The sequence below is a fragment of the Zophobas morio genome, unplaced genomic scaffold (assembly GCF_036711695.1).
Source record: "Zophobas morio isolate AGI-343-1 ecotype UQ-CSIRO unplaced genomic scaffold, CSIRO_AGI_Zmor_V1 ptg000030l, whole genome shotgun sequence".
In the NCBI taxonomy this organism is placed as follows: domain Eukaryota; kingdom Metazoa; phylum Arthropoda; class Insecta; order Coleoptera; family Tenebrionidae; genus Zophobas; species Zophobas morio.
Window position 1 is genome coordinate 6,756,890 of NW_026972135.1, and position 15,773 is coordinate 6,772,662.

Genomic DNA, 15,773 nt, shown 5'->3' on the forward strand with positions numbered 1-15,773 from the left:
CAGTTTTTCGATATCTCAGTTTTGGGATTTTTAAATTTTTCGATTGCTTAATCTTTCGATTTTTCGATTTCCCAGTTTTACATTTTCTGTTTTCAATTGTCGTTTTAAATTTTTCGATTTTTCAGTGTTTTGATTTCCCGATTTAGTTTCCCATTTTTAGTTTTTTTTCATTTTCAAGTGTTCGATATTTCAGTTTTGAGATTTTTCAATATCTCGATTCTTCGACTTTTCGATTTTTGACTCCTGGATTTTTCGATGTGTCGATTTTTTTTACTTTTTCGATTTTTCAATTTTTCGATTTTTAAATTTTAGATTTTTTAATTTTTAAAAGTTTAGATTTTTCGATTTCTCGATTTTTCATTTCCGTTCTTCGATATTTCAATTTTTCAAGTTTTCCAATTTTTGAAATTGGATTTCGATTTCTTAATCCTTTGATTTTTCGACTTCCCGGTTTTAGGTTTTCTGTTTTTTAATTGTCATTTTGTCAAATTTTCGATTTTTTAATTTTTCAAATTTGACTTTTACAAACTCTCAATTTTTCGATTTTTCAATTAATCGATGTTTTGATTTTCCCATTTCTTGACCTTCGAGTGTTTCGATTTTCCTGTTGTTCAATTCCTTAATTTTTTGATTTTTCAGGTTTTTGATTTTTCTATTTTTCGAATTCACTTTTTTCAATATTTCAATTCTTTGGCTTTTCTATTTTTGACTTCTGGATTTTTCGATGTGTCTGCCGTTTTACTTTTTCGATTTTTCAATTTTTGGATTTTTAAATTTTAGTCTTTTCAATCTTTTGATATTTTAATTTTTCAATATTTCTTAATCTTTCGATTTTTCGACTTCCTAGTTTTAGATATTCTGTTTTTCAATTTTTCGATTTGTTAATTTTTCATTCCCGATTTATCGAGATTTGCTTGTTCAGGTTTTCGATTTATCAGTTTTTCAATTTTTTATTTTGACCTATTTCGGTTTCTCAGTTTTTCCAGTTTTCCAATTTTTCGTTTTTTGATTTTTCCGCTTTTCCAATTTTTCAACTTTTAACTTTTTCTCTATTTTTCGACTTTTCGACTTCATCACTTTTCGATTTCTCGTTCTTTTGATCTTTCAGTTTCTCAATTTTTCAATTCTTCGAATTTTTAAGTTTTTTGATTTCTCGATTTATCGAGATTAGGATTTTTCGATATTTTGATTGTCAATTTCTCAATTTATAAATTGTTCAATTTTTAACTTTTCGATTTTGGTCTATTTCGGTTTCTCAATTGTTCGACTTTTCGACTCCACGATTTCTTGATCTTTTGATTTTTCGATTTCCCGGTTTTTCGATTTTCCAGTTTTTCGATGTTTCGATTTCTCAGTTATCCGATTTTTTAAATTTGGGAGTTTCGATTTCTCAATTTTTCGATTATTTTAATTTTTCATTTTTTTTCTCACTGTTGATATCATACAGTGTATCAAAAACAACCACAAAAATTGTCCCTAAAAACATTTAAAAATTCAAACAAAATATAACGTTGGGTTACTACGATTTCAACAATATTCTTAGTTTAAGACGTTTTGCTAGTATAAAACACAAATAAAGAACTAATTCTTGGTTAAACAAAATATGTAAAATCATCTAAATATGTACCAAAAATATTCACTTAGTCGTTATAAAAACCGACCAAACAACTATTTCCCGTAGAAATTGTAGTCCAAACGAACCAAATCGCTTCTGAACGCTTAGAGTCGACATTGGCCTGAGCGTGCTCTGGTCTGTAGATCAAACAAGTTCTCAGGCGACGAGTTGTAGTGAAACAAGTTTTTTTTATTGGTATCGACTATTTAAATTTAGCGCTTGCCTTTGGCGGTTGAGGACTCCCATGTCCATAAGGGTGGTTTTGCAAAATCAGCCTGTACGTCGCATCTAGATTAATCTATGATATCAGATATTTAACTTATTTTCTTCAGTTAAACTATTATACTAGATTGACGTAATATTGGTTGCATACTTCGTTTTTTATGTTCAAAGTTAAAAATTGTCTTGGTATATAATAATCCTGTGTAATAACATACATATGTGCAATACATTTAAATACTTAAATATTTTCACATACAACGACAAATAATACAGTGTTATGATTAAACTTAAAACTACAATTGTGCAACTGAAAATGACTAACTTCAAAGTGATGACCTCTGACTAATATGCGATATTCATTTTCAGTCGCATCACATTTTATATTATATAGTTGTTTCGGAAAACAAGGACATTTTATAAGTACTATGAGTACAAAATAAATTTACTATTGATCTTGGAACTAATTATATCGCGTTGTTCTTAATACTAGCTAACTAAATTCTTAGCCTGTAAAACACTAAGGTTTAAAGCTTACAATAAAATGTTTGCATGTTTGCATTCCAGGGAGGGCATTACTTCGAAAATCAAAACATACTGTAATAAATATAACTGTTTTCTTTTAGGTTAAGCACTAGTATGGACAAATCTAAAATTAATTAAGATGTTCACCAACTTGTTCGTTGATCTAAAAATCTTGCAACAAATTAAGAAAATTTCATTAATTATAACAATAAATTTTTGTTTATTTAATTTCATTACAATGGTTTTTTTTATTATAATAAGAAAATTCGTTTGAATTTATATAAAAAAATGTACCACCACATTATGGCGTAAATGTAAGGGTTTTTTGGATAATCAGTTTCTTAGAAGGTGGATCGGAAGACGTGGACCAATAGAATGGCCACCTGGGTCTCCGGATTTTTATCACGTGCTGTAGTGAAAGTAAAATTCCATTTAAAATTTATCTAAAATTCATATCATTATGGGATTTGAAAATGGGATTGGGAAAACTGAGTTTACAACAACTGTTTTTGTAATTGAATGCTACCAAAACAATTACAAGTGTGTGGAAGATGTTGCCCTTTCTTGGAGAGTCTGTGAGAAGGTAAATTCAGTGTGCACCATTTGCTAATAAAAATTCCGCTACTTTCGTGTGTTGATTCTCGGATGCTCTATAGAGTGGTGTACAACCATCACTATCAGCGCGATTGATTTCAGCTCCGCATTTCACTAGACATTCGACAATATTTTGATTACCGTTCCGGGAAGCTGCGTGAAGCGGTGTCCGACCCGCATTGTCGGTGCCATTGATTTCGGCTCCATTTTTCACTAGACATTGGACTATGTTTTCATAGCCGTTCCAGGAAGCTATGTAAAGCGGTGTCCGACTCGCATTATCAGCACTATTGATTTTCGCTCTATGTTTCACTAGACATTCAACAACTTTTTCGTGACCCATCAAAGCAGCTACGAAAAGCGGTGTCCCACCACGTTTATTAGAGCGATTGATTTCGGCCCCACATTTCACTAGACATGTGACAGTTTTCTCGTGGCCGTTCTCAGAAGCTGCATAAAGCGGTGTCACACCATTACTATTTTCGCGATTGATTTCGGCTCCGCATTTCACTAGGTATTCAGCAATTTTTTCGTGGCCGTTCCAGGAAGCTGCGTAAAGCGGTGGCCGACCATCTTCATCAGTGCGATTGACTTCGGCTCCGCATTTTACTATGCATTCGACAGTTTTTTCGTGACCGTACCAGGAAGCTGCGTAAAGTGGAATTTCATCCATTCTACCAGCGCGATTTATTTCGGCTCCGTATTTCACTAGGCATTCGACAATACTTTCGTTACCGTTCCGGGAAGCTGCGTGAAGTGGTGTCCGATTCTCATTATCGGCAGTATTGGTTTCCGCTCCATTTTTCGCTAGAAATTGGACTATTTCGTTGTAAGCGTACCAGGAAGCTGCCCAAAGCGGTGTTCGACCCAGTTGATCAATGCGATTGATTTCGGCACCCCATTTGACCAAGCATTCGACAGTTTTTTCCTGACCGGTCACGGAAGCTGCGTAAAGTGGTGTCTGACCCTTTCTATCAGCACGGTTTATCTCCGCTCCGCACTTTACTAAATATTCTGCAACAGTAGTATTTCCCTTCTTGGAAGCCACCGACAAAAGAGTTTCACCCAAAGATGCAGTCCTAAAATTGACTTCTTTGTAACAAGGGCCAAAATTTTCGGAAGTAACCAACTTAATCACTTCCTCGTATCCTAACCGAGCAGAATGATATAAAATATTAATTCTATCATTTTTACTATACGACAGTTGGATTTGTAATTTTCCCGACTCTAATAATTGCAGCTCCGCGCCTAAACTTTCACTTTCTCGAGAACATTCTAGAGGCGTGATTTTAAATAATAAATCTTCTGACATTTCACATATGTTCAACACAAATAGCAATGCATCAAAATATTCTCTTGTTTCAAGTAAATCATTAAATCTCCTATTACCGTCTTCGATTACGTAACCATCATTGCTTTCATGTACATTTAAACGTGGATATCTTTGTCCCCAAGAACAAATCAAATGTAAACCACTTCTTCCACACTCATCTTTACGCTTTATTATTCCGTGATTAAAATTCCTTAATTCAGCAAAATCTCTGTACAAGATAGCGATGTGCGCTGGTGATTTTTCTCCAACTAACATGTCGAAGAAAAACCGTATATTGTTGTACTTCTGATCAAAAAATATGCCTGGTTGTAACACTTCAAAATTTCTAGAAAAATATAAGGATACAAAATACTCGGCAAAGGACGCGTGCACGAATTGCGGAATGCCGTTTGGTAATCCAGTGACGATACCAACAGTTGCAAAATCTTCAGAAACTAAATTTACATCTCGTGAACAGTCGATCTTTAATTGCTTCAAACTTTCTTCAGGAAACATTAACTCAAGTGCAAACTTTTCGTACTGCTTTAATTTTTCTTCTTTCTTCTTCCGGACGTCTTCTTCCCAATAGTCATCGTTTAGAGGCACCTTCCCTCCAAAGAACGCCTTAAATTTTCCGTCAATAAAATAACGATATAAATCAGTCAAGATAAACTTGTTGTTCAATAATTCTAAATATATTTCTTTATTTTGACGGAAGATCTCTGTAAGCATATATATCTGAAGCGGAATCCCCAGAATATCGATATGTTTTGTGAACGCAAACGTGGATTTAATTTTCTCAATCGTTCTTTCCATGTCGTCGGACGAAATAATACTGGAAAAACGTTTTCTAATATAATCTTCTTGCTCGGTCTCGCTGAACTGGTTAATACCCATCGACAGTACATTAAATTTTGTTTCAAGAAACGACATTAAGTGTTGTCGTGCGGTAACCCACTGAATGAAACCTTTCTGAGATAATATAAGAATCAAGTCTGAAACAACGTCCAAATTTATAGTTAAAATTTCGTCGAGAGCGTCCCACACGTAAACAACATTGTTTTGCACCAAACACATTTTGAAAAATTCTCGATCGAACCGTTCAAGATGTCGATATTTTTCGTTTAAGATAAATGATTCGAACCGATTTAAGTAATCTGATACGTCACAAGTTTGTAAAGTTTTACACAATGAATTAATGTCTTGAGGAGTCATAATCACCGTCCAATGTTTAGAACAACAGTTGTTTTTTAAACTTTTTGTCAACTCAGTTTTGCCCATTCCGGGATCGCCGGTTATTAAATTAATGTTGTTGTTTAAATCGAAAGACCAAAATTCTTTCTCGTTTTTGGAATGATCACTTAACTTATAATTTCGCAATTCACTAATGTCCCCTCTACTTCGGATCCATTCTAAAGTTTTGTTATTAAGAAAATTAAAATGATGCACAATTTTGGAGTCTATTATTTTGGAACATATTTTGTGAAATTCAGATTCGCTACATTTATTTTTAGTTATTATAATAACTGGAGTGCGGGAAATTTTGGAATCTCTGTTACTGAGAAAATCGTTTATATCTAGCAGAATGTGCTTTTTAGATACTTTTAATTGCTCCAAATTTTCTTCGCAGTTGAGAACGATAACAGTGTTTTGATTAACATGTTCTAAATATTTAATATCTATAATATTGACCGACAAATATCTATCGATATAAATATTGGGAAAAGTTTCCTTTTGCCCACCTATATAGCACGAACCGTTTGACATTTCTAAAAGTTTGTTCACAGTTACGTGCTTTAAAAAGTCTTCATTTTGCTCGAAAGCAGTTTCCAAATTAAACGCGTTTTTTCCTTGCAACGAAATAGTAAATTTTTTTAACACTTTTTCAAATGATTCAAGTTTTGACTCCAAATCTGACAAGTTGTGAAATAGGGACCGAACTTTCATCCACTTTTTACATTTTCCTTCACCAAGTAAAACAAACTTTGTATCACGACAGAGCTGAATAGCTTTTTCGACATTTTCGTGTTCTTTTACGATTAACGGACATTTGTCCATCAACCATAACAATTGGGACAGCATATTGGCGTCAAGATTTTCGACAGTAGATATATTAGCAGAAGAAAGACAATATCGTGATCGCACTTGGTTTAGTTCTTTGAGATCAATATTTTTGTTCAAGTCGCCCCATAATTTTTTAACTTCGTTGCTGCCTTCTTTTCCCAATAACGTGATGTCGAAATGACAAATAGCGTCTCGAAGGATAGTCATTTCGTCACTCACCGGACCAAAAGCAAGAGGTTCGATATGAGGAGAAAGCAGACGAAGTGCAATTAAACGTTGCGTTAATTTTTTGCTTAGTTTTTCCTTCGTTCCTTGTTTCATACTCCATTCCGATATGAATTTAAAATATGCGTTGAATATTTCTTCATTAGAACAAAACATCTTAGTAAATCTATCCATCGTTGATGTCGTAAGAGTTTCCAAAGGCTCTTGGTTGGTGTATAAACGAAAGCGGTCAAAGAATGTCTGATATTGATGAACTTTTTCTAAATTTTCTTTAGTCCGCTGATCTTCTATAATTTCAAATTTGTAGCAATAATTCACATTTTTAGAGATTTCTGAAACCTCGTAACTGCTTTCTGAAGGTAAAACTTTTTTCGATTCTAGGTAAAACTCTTCTCCTTCTAGTTTGAACTTTGGTTTGTCCGGAATATTCAATTTATTGTTGGTAAATAATATAAATTGTTGCGCTTTGTCCAGTAAATTTTGTGCAGAATTGAAATACTTGCTTATGCTAAAATCTCCCCTTTTGCTTGCTAGTTGTTGGATCGCTAAATTTCCTCGACTGCTGTGTTTTAATTGCATTGCTGTTGTTTCAATACCTCGATCTGTCTCAATTTGTATTACTACGTCATCGAAATCACCAAAACTTGCATCATTCGACGAAATGTTGAAATCGGCTATTTTAGTGTCGCTTACCATTTGAAGTATGACGTTAGCCATAATCATATCTTCGTATTTTTTTCCTTTATCGGTAGTCCCCGATCTTTTTTGAAAAGTCTAAAAATAAAGAAACATTGTAATAATTAAACTCAAACAAACTATAATATCTTTAAAAACATGGACTTGAATAATAATGAATTTCCTGTTTAATATATTTATTTACCTTCTCCAGAAAAGACTTATTTGTTGTTTCTGTATCTATTTGTTCCCCTTTCTTTGCATACATACTTTCCTCATTCACATCTTTAATGTGTTGATTGGTATCTTCTGTTGTGAAATCCGTCGACTGAAAAAAGTATTTTTAATTGTCTACGAATAAATAAATTTAGTATTAAATTTTGCGAGAGTTATTAATATAGCAGCGAATGGATTGCTAATTTTTTTCTAATTTTTAAAAATTTGTTCAGTTTTGCAATCTGAATTCACGTTACAAATAAAAATAATTATAGTACCTTTTTTGTAGAACGACTATTCTCATCAGTTTGCTGGGTGTGTAACACACCACTATTTCCCAGTTCTTGTATTTTTCTTCTTTGCTCTTTTTTACGTTTTAATTCTTCTTCAAGTCGTCTGATTTCTTCGTCCAAGTCCATGATGAAAAAGTAGAATATGTCTTCAAAAAAAAAAAAAAATCCCGTAACCAAATTGTCAAACTAGTTGCGGTTAGACTTGTAATAATAATCTAGTAATAATATCAAAGTCAGTTATACTTAGTACGAGATCAGTACCTATATCACATTATTATGTTATACAACCTAAATGTAATTTTCAACTTACCTGTCAAAATTTACAATCACAAAAACTTTTATAAAATATGTTACAATTTCAGTATTACTTCACAATCAGAATTTGTTAGTCGTGTATCTATTTCAATGATCTGTTTCATACGTTATCCTAAAGATGAAATTAAGATATCGAGATTATCAAGACCTTGACAGATAAATATTGGAATCAATATTGCGTTGCGATAAGTAAAAACTGAACGCGCAATAGTGTACCTTATTATCAACTAAAATCCTACGATTTGAGCTAAATTCTTCGTTAACTCATTTTTGAACCAATCTGAAAAATTTAAATAGTATTTCCATAAAAAAGGTGGAGGCGCCGGGATGATAATAATTGCATTTAAGCTATTTATGAATTGTTAAGAAACTTCGACATCAAATGTTACAATGTTTTTAAAATATCTATATGTACCAAATCAATGAACTTTTTCTAGATCGAATTGGCTAACTTTAGATTTTTTTCCCGAGGGTGTACGTAGCAAAGTAGCGATTGGAAATAAGAACAGATAATTGAAAAGGTGACAAAATTGCAAAGAAAGTTTATGTAGTGGAAATCCAAAATAGAGAAGAAAAAATAAATGTAATGAAAAGGAAGAACTTAAAAGGGTCGTCAATTTACATAAATGATGATTTGACGGAAACGGAAAGAAAAATTCAAATCAAAATAAAAGAAGAAGCAATAAAAAAGAGAAATAAAGGAAAAATGGTTAGAATGGAATATAAAAAGTTAACTGTAGATGGCAGAAATTTTGAATGGAATGAAGAAGAGGGCAGACTCGAGAAGGTAGAAAATTTTTTGTAAAGAGCCAAAAGAAAAGTAAGAAAATGAGGAAAAATGGAAGGAAACAAGGCAAAAGAAAAGGAATAAAAAATGCAGAGAAAAAGGGATGAAGGTACAGTTTTGGAATATCCAACGGTTCAGAAAAAAGGAATTCTGGGACTACGTGGGAAAATTTGTTGTGGTGGGGCTAGTAGAGACATCCCCAGTAGCAAGCAATATTTTTCTAATATTTATATAAGATTGATATAATATTAAATGTTGATTAGATATTACAAATATTTATATAATATTCATTTTATATTTATAAATTTATATATGAATTTCAACATATATTACATATTTATGAAATGTCTTTTTATCAAGATACCGAACAACAAAAATGAAAAAAAAGTACCATGTTGGGACAACTTGTAGGTAATTTATGTCATAGGGTTTTTATCGGAGCAATATTAAAAATTGATTTGAAAAAATACCACCTATTGTGAAATTGACACTATTCGAAATATCGTGTTGCATACTATTAATTGCTCATTAAAAAGTAATATTTTTTTTATTTTTGCGAACAAAAAATAATAATTTTATTCATCATTTTTGTAAAACTTACTTAAATTTGCGCTTGCTCTGCTGGAACGCGTTTGCGCAATGTGCAACATATACATATTTTCTGTTGTTGTTGGTGGTTCAAAAAGTATTTTCTGTAAGTTCATGGTGTTTGTTCTATTGTGAATTGTGATTATCGGTACTGCGATAAATTCAGAATAGTGTAGTAAATACCGTTTTGTCAAGAAAACAGTACTAATTCTACATAACCTCACTTCTACAAGCAATGCAGAAAATGCAATTTCTCAACACGTAAGTATATTTAAGAGGTTTAATATTCCTGAATATAAGCACATTATGAATGTAGAAACAAAATGATGAATGTCCGGGCGCAACCAAAAAAAAGAAGAAATCCAGTTAGAAATTGCGGGAGATACGCAGAAATTGAATGAATTGGTAAGCATTTATTATTCTTATTATTAACTCCTAGTATTTATAAACTAGTTAGTTTCAGACTGATAATAATGTTTATTTTCCAGGAAGAGAAGATGTAAAAAAACATGTAGGTACCTATGCAATTTTGAAGAAATTATTAATAATGAACCAAATTGCTTTCAAGTTTTCAGGGCAAGGAAAAAATAAGCTCTCTTTTAGTAAACTCACAATTAACAAGGCTACAATATGTAAAGTTATGTGATTTTTTAAAAATTACGAAATTTGTAAGTTAATTTAATTGTAGGTACCACACGGAAACGTCACAAAAACGCCACAACTGCTGAAATTTAAAAAATGGTAGGACCTCATTAAGCGCAGACAAAAGCAAGAGTGAATTCTCATCGAAAAAAACATGAGGTATGATTTTTTTTATTTTAATTAATTATATCGCTTTTCAATGAATCGGTTATAGAGCAAATAATTATTAAATAAATATTTCTGTATAACGATTGAAATGTAGCAGAACATTGTTATTTCCATTGACAATGTATTTTTATTTCATTGTAAGTTGGCAGTGTATTTTTATGTTTAAAAAATTTATATTGTGTTTCACATCAGGTGATTTTTTAAATTTCTGCCCATGAAGCTTATGCCAGCAGTTTCAGTTTCACTGCTGACATAAGCAGTGAAACTGAAAAAAAAAGCAGAAATTAAAAAAAAAATCACCCGGTACAAATTTTCAACGAATTGGTTCTAGGACAAATAATTTTTAAATGTATAAATATTGCCGCAACGTTTCAAATACACTGTCACTGTTCCAGTGACAATGTATTTTTGTATTTAATAAATATTATATTGTATTCCATACAAGTTTTTTTTTATATCCATACCCCCTTTCATATGAAGAACATTTATTAAATGTTCTGAACTAAATAAGTATTAAACATTGAAAATAAATATATATTCAATATTTAAAACCAATATTGATTTTTTAAAAAAAAATCTGTCGTTACCCATATTATTTAAATGTTAGAACTTCAATATTGATTACATATAAAATGTTACTGGGGATGGATACAAGGAGAAAACTGGGAGAAACTTGAAGAGACACTACCACAAGAATATGTGTGGGAGTGTCAAGGGGCGACAAAGGAAAAGAAAAAGGGGAGAGTAAGCGGGGGAATAGTAATGGGAATTAGAAAAGAAATGCAAGAATTGGAAAAGGGAAGTAATAATAAAAACGGACTAATGAAGAAAATAATACAGCTGGATAACAATCGATGGGAAATAATACCCGTTTATAGCAAGAAAATGGAAGAAACCAAGATAAACATAGAAAAGAAAACAAAAGAAAAAGGAGATGAAAAAAGACTTATAGTAGGGGATTTTAACGCAAGAGTGGGCGATAACGGGACAAGAATAATAGACAAAGAAAAGGGAGAGAAAAGAGGATCAAAAGACAAAGCAAATAACAAAGAAGGGAAAATATTGTGGAAGATAACAGAAGAAATGGGATGGGAAATTTTGAATGGAAACAAGGAAGGAGATGAAGAAGGAGAGTGGACGTACGTAGGGGCTAGGGGAGAATCAATTATAGACCATGGGATTGTCAACGAAGGGGCGTGGGAAGAAATAAAAAGTTAAAAAGTGGGGGAAAGGGTAGAATCAGACCACATGCCACTAGAAATAAAAATCAAAGGAATCAAGAGTACGAAAGACAAGCGAGAAGAAACGAAAGAAAAGAAATAGAAAAAAGAATATGGGATGGAGAGAGATTTCAAAGATACAGAAGTAAACTATAAGAAAGAAATTCGAAGTAAAAGAAGATATAGAAGCTATGATAGCAGAACTGATCAACTTAATTGTAGAAGCTACGGGAAAAAGAAAGATATACATATGGCAAGGAAGGAATAATGGATGGAACGGAAAATGTAGTGAGCTGAAGAGAAAACCAAGGGAAAATTAAGAAAATGGAAGAATAATAGCGGAAGGAAAGAAGAATACTTAAAAGGAAGAGAGAATTATAGGAGAAAATGTGAAGAAAGAAAAAGAAAAAACGAGAAGAAGAAGAGAAGACAATAAAGTCCCTGAAAACAGAAGAAGAAGTATGGAGATATAAGTATAAACAAGGAACGGAGAAGGAAGACTGAAGTCAGTAGGAGAATCAAAATACATGAATGGAAAAGACACTTTATGGAATTATTAGACGGGAAGAAATGTGGAGAGGTTCGGAAATAACAGAAGATGAAATAGAAAGACAGATTGAAAAACTGAAAAGGGGAAAGGCACCAGGAGTGGATGGAATCCAGAACGAAGCGTGGATGTTCGGGACAGGAGTGAAAAAAAGGATATGGGAAGTGGTAGATGGAGTTTGGAAGAGAAAAGGGTTTCCTCGGCAGTGGAGGGAAGGTATAATAATCCCATTATTTAAAAAGGGGCAAAAAAGTGACGTGAAGATCTACCGAGGGATCACGTTGCTCAATACGGCGTACAAAATATACGCAATGGTACTAGATGAGAGGTTACGAAAGGAGATGGAAGCAAGGGGTATGTTACCAGACGGTCAGACAGGGTTTAGGAAAGGAAGAGGTACTATGGACAATGTGTACATCCTGCGGCATTTAGTAGGAAGAGAAATAAGGAAAGAGGGTGGACGAATGTACGCATTGTTCATAGATTTCAAAGCAGCGTTTGATAGCGTGAATAGAAAGAAAATGAGGGAGTATCTGAGGAAAAAGGGAGTAGATGCGTACTTGGTAACGAAAATGGAAGAAATATATGAAGAAGCAGTAAGTAAGGTAAGAGTGAATGGAATAGAGAGCGAGATTTTATACAAATAGAGGAGTGAGACAAGGATGCCCACTCAGACCCGCATTGTTTGCAGCTTATCTTGGAGATATAGATGAAATGTTCAGAAAAGCAAGACAGGAGGTGTGATAGTGAACAAAGAGAAAGTGTGGTCGTTGGCGTACGTAGATCATTTTGTGATTGTGGCAAAGAAAAGAGAAGAAATGAAAACAATGATTAAAAGTTTAGAGAAGTAGGTACAAAAAAAGGAATTGGAAGTGAATGTAGAAAAAAAAAATGGTGGTGTTTGGGAAGAAAGTAAGAAACGAGAAGAAAGAGTGGGCATGGAGAGGGGAGGAGATTGAACAGGTGAAATAATTCCAGTACTTATGATATACATTAAAGAGCAAAAACTCAGATGGAGCGCATATTCAAGAAATGGTCCGAAAAGCGAACAAAGTGATAGGAATAGTATGAGGAATAGGAGGGAGAAAATTTGGACATGATTATAAGAGAAGAATGATGATGTTTGATAGTTTGATCAAAAGTGTATTTATGTACGGGGCTGAGATTTGGGAATGGAGGGAATATGAAGAAATAGAGAGAGTGCAAGAAACATACGTAAACTGGACATTGGGATTGGAAAAGGATATGCCGGGGTATATAGTGAGAGAAGAAACAAAAAGGGAGAAAATGATAGTGGAAGCGGGTAAAACGGCGGTTGGATTTGAAGAGAAATTTAGTGAGAGAGGTGACTGTAAAATATTGCAAGAAGAAAGGAAGGGGGAAAACATGTTTGGAACGAAAGAGACAAGTATTACGAAGGAAAGGGATATGCATGTGAAGAAATAGAGAGAATGAGAGAAATGGGAAGGAGTATGAAAGAAGAACTGAGTGTAAGAGATAAGGATATAGATAGGCAAGAACGCAGATCGAGAATATCGGAGTCTAGATACAATGCAGAGTATAGAAAAATAGTAAAGGATGAAGTACCAAAGTACACAGAGACAGAGAGTATAACGGAGAAAGAATGATGGCGAGATTTAGGTGTGGAAATGAAGAGAAAGAGAATAATTTTTAGATGGATGAAACTGACAGAAGGTGTAGGATATGTTGGAGAGAAGGAGAAACAATAGAGCATATGCTGGAAGGATGTACAGGACAGAGAATCGGAGGAAAGTAGGGGAAAATCGTTAAACGAGGATGGAAGAGGACCAGACTGGATGAAAGAAGTATAGAAGATAAGTAGAGAGCGGATATATAAACACAAAAAAATTAAGAATAAGCGCTTAAATAAGCACAACATTTTCAATAAAAAAGTTTTATTTTAAGCAAAAAAGCATTAAAAACAATCATATTACAAATCAAAGAACACTTCTTAGAACTTTGGATAAAATATTATTACAATAATCCTAGACTTTATATTTTAAACACGTATTTCAGTTTTCTTTAAAACAATTTATGATTGTAATATGTTCCAAGTTGTCCACTGTAAAATTTTTTCGCCGATCATTTAAAATGTGTTTAAAATTGGAGAATGTGCGTTCAACATCCACACTCGTTGGCGCAAATTTGAATTTTGCAACTAATGTTGAATCTAACTCCAAATTTTCCACCTTCTGGCCTTGTAAAACACGAGCAACGTCGGAAAGAACACCGAAACCTGGATTTTTATTTAACACTTCGTCTAGTTTTTGAGATACTCTAGTACCAATATCACCCCTTACTGCGTTTGCTTGTTGTTTAAATTCTTTCACTAAGTTTATGGCATCTACCAACAACATGTTGGGTTTTTCTAACTTTCCTATTACCTCACATACGAACTGATAATTGCTTCTTAGAAAAGCTAGATCTTGTCGCAAATCTTTGTTTTCCAAAATATTTATGCAATCTTTAATCGATTGAGAAGAATCTTCGCTAAACTCCGTAACTACTTCCTCAAATTCTTTCATATATTTGTCATAATAAAATGTCGCCTGTAACCATGTTCCCCACCTCGTTATAATCGGCTCTGGGGGCAATGGTATGTTTGGAAATTTTTCCTTAAAATGTTGCACACTTAGTGGGGCTTTAACAAAAATCTTTTTACCATTTGTCACGAATTTATTAACAGTAGGAAACTGCAAACGTATTCCTTCAGCCACTCTGTTTAAACCGTTGGCAATGCAAGTAGAGTGAATTAAATTGGGGTACAATATTTTTAGATTATTCCCTGCTTTCAACATATAACGAGCTGGATCCGAGATTATCAATAAAATTTTATTCCCCGGTACGGCATTTGGCAAAAATAGTGACGTAAGACTGTCATTTACGAATCTGGTAATCGTATTGCCATTTGTTTTATGTAACATTTTCAAACTTACTGCATACCCTCGACTAGGGAAATTTTCATTTAAGATTCCAACAATTAAACTTGCCACGTATCTTCCACAACTATCGGTTGTTTCATCGACAGCGAACCATAAATAATTATCTCCAATGCGATGTTTAATTTCGTTGTAAACTTGCTGAAACACTGGGCCTACATAATTTTTTCGGAGAGTACTTTCAACCGTAATATCTCGATTGCAGTGTATTTCAAGGAATTCTTGAAGAGTGCCATTCTCCAATTTTTTTAAAGGTATATTGGACTGGATCATCATTTTACATAAATCGAAATTAAACTGAAACTACTCATCTTTTGTGGAAGTAGATGCAACAGATTCATGTATGGTCTGCTGTTTAATTTTAGAAACTTCAAACATTTTCTTCCTTTCTACATGAAGAGTCGTTCTGACATGTTGCGTCACGTTATATTTTTTATCACTTTGAATCTAAAACAACGTACATATACAGGATTAACAAAGGAAAATAGATAAAAAAAAATTAGTGGGCTTACGGTTTTCACACAAGCTCTGCAGAATATTTTGTTGTTTTCTAATTTTAATTCTGGAAAATCCCTTATCCACTCATCCGGCGTCGATTTTACTTTCGGCATGCTTTTAAAATATTAGTAATATTACCAAAAAGATCTCAACATGTAACAAGGGAGAACCACGTATAACACTGTACTACGACAGATGCGATAGACTGATGGTTGTGAAATAAACGGTTCATTTACTTAAAAGTTTCCATTAGAAAAATTTTAAGGTAGGTAGTTGCGTACAATAATCCTTTTTTCTAGAAAATCTTCAA

General features: G+C 33.1%; 1 protein-coding gene and 1 long non-coding RNA gene across 3 annotated transcripts; one reads left to right on the top strand and one right to left on the bottom strand.

The window, feature by feature from the left end:
* Positions 1 to 2,199: 2,199 nt before the first annotated feature.
* LOC135138368 (uncharacterized) lies at positions 2,200 to 8,120 on the bottom strand. The gene is made up of 4 exons (XM_064068334.1): positions 8,049 to 8,120; positions 7,724 to 7,884; positions 7,435 to 7,557; positions 2,200 to 7,328 (listed from the first exon to the last, which is right to left on the bottom strand). Exons 2-4 carry the CDS (start codon positions 7,862 to 7,864, stop codon positions 2,949 to 2,951), a joined length of 4,644 nt encoding a protein of 1,547 aa, XP_063924404.1. The 5' UTR covers positions 7,865 to 7,884; positions 8,049 to 8,120; the 3' UTR covers positions 2,200 to 2,948.
* A 1,270-nt stretch (positions 8,121 to 9,390) lies between these two features.
* Positions 9,391 to 10,609, top strand: LOC135138237 (uncharacterized). 2 transcript variants are annotated; one of them, XR_010282011.1, is made up of 5 exons: positions 9,391 to 9,689; positions 9,745 to 9,833; positions 9,917 to 9,939; positions 9,997 to 10,065; positions 10,117 to 10,609. It is a non-coding gene; the product is annotated as an uncharacterized LOC135138237 (long non-coding RNA). The 2 variants fall into 2 exon arrangements; XR_010282010.1 differs by having other exon boundaries at positions 9,396 to 9,689; positions 9,997 to 10,060.
* The last annotated feature ends 5,164 nt before the right edge of the window (positions 10,610 to 15,773 follow it).

What these genes read in the sequence shown, in the direction of transcription:
- LOC135138368 (XM_064068334.1), bottom strand. Translation starts at nt 7,864, where the DNA reads ATGGACTTGGACGAAGAAATCAGACGACTTGAAGAAGAATTAAAACGT. An exon ending in ATAGTCGTTCTACAAAAAAG is followed by an intron (nt 7,558 to 7,723) that starts GTACTATAATTA and finishes TACTTTTTTCAG; the next exon opens with TCGACGGATTTCACAACAGA. An exon ending in ATAAGTCTTTTCTGGAGAAG is followed by an intron (nt 7,329 to 7,434) that starts GTAAATAAATAT and finishes CTTTATTTTTAG; the next exon opens with ACTTTTCAAAAAAGATCGGG.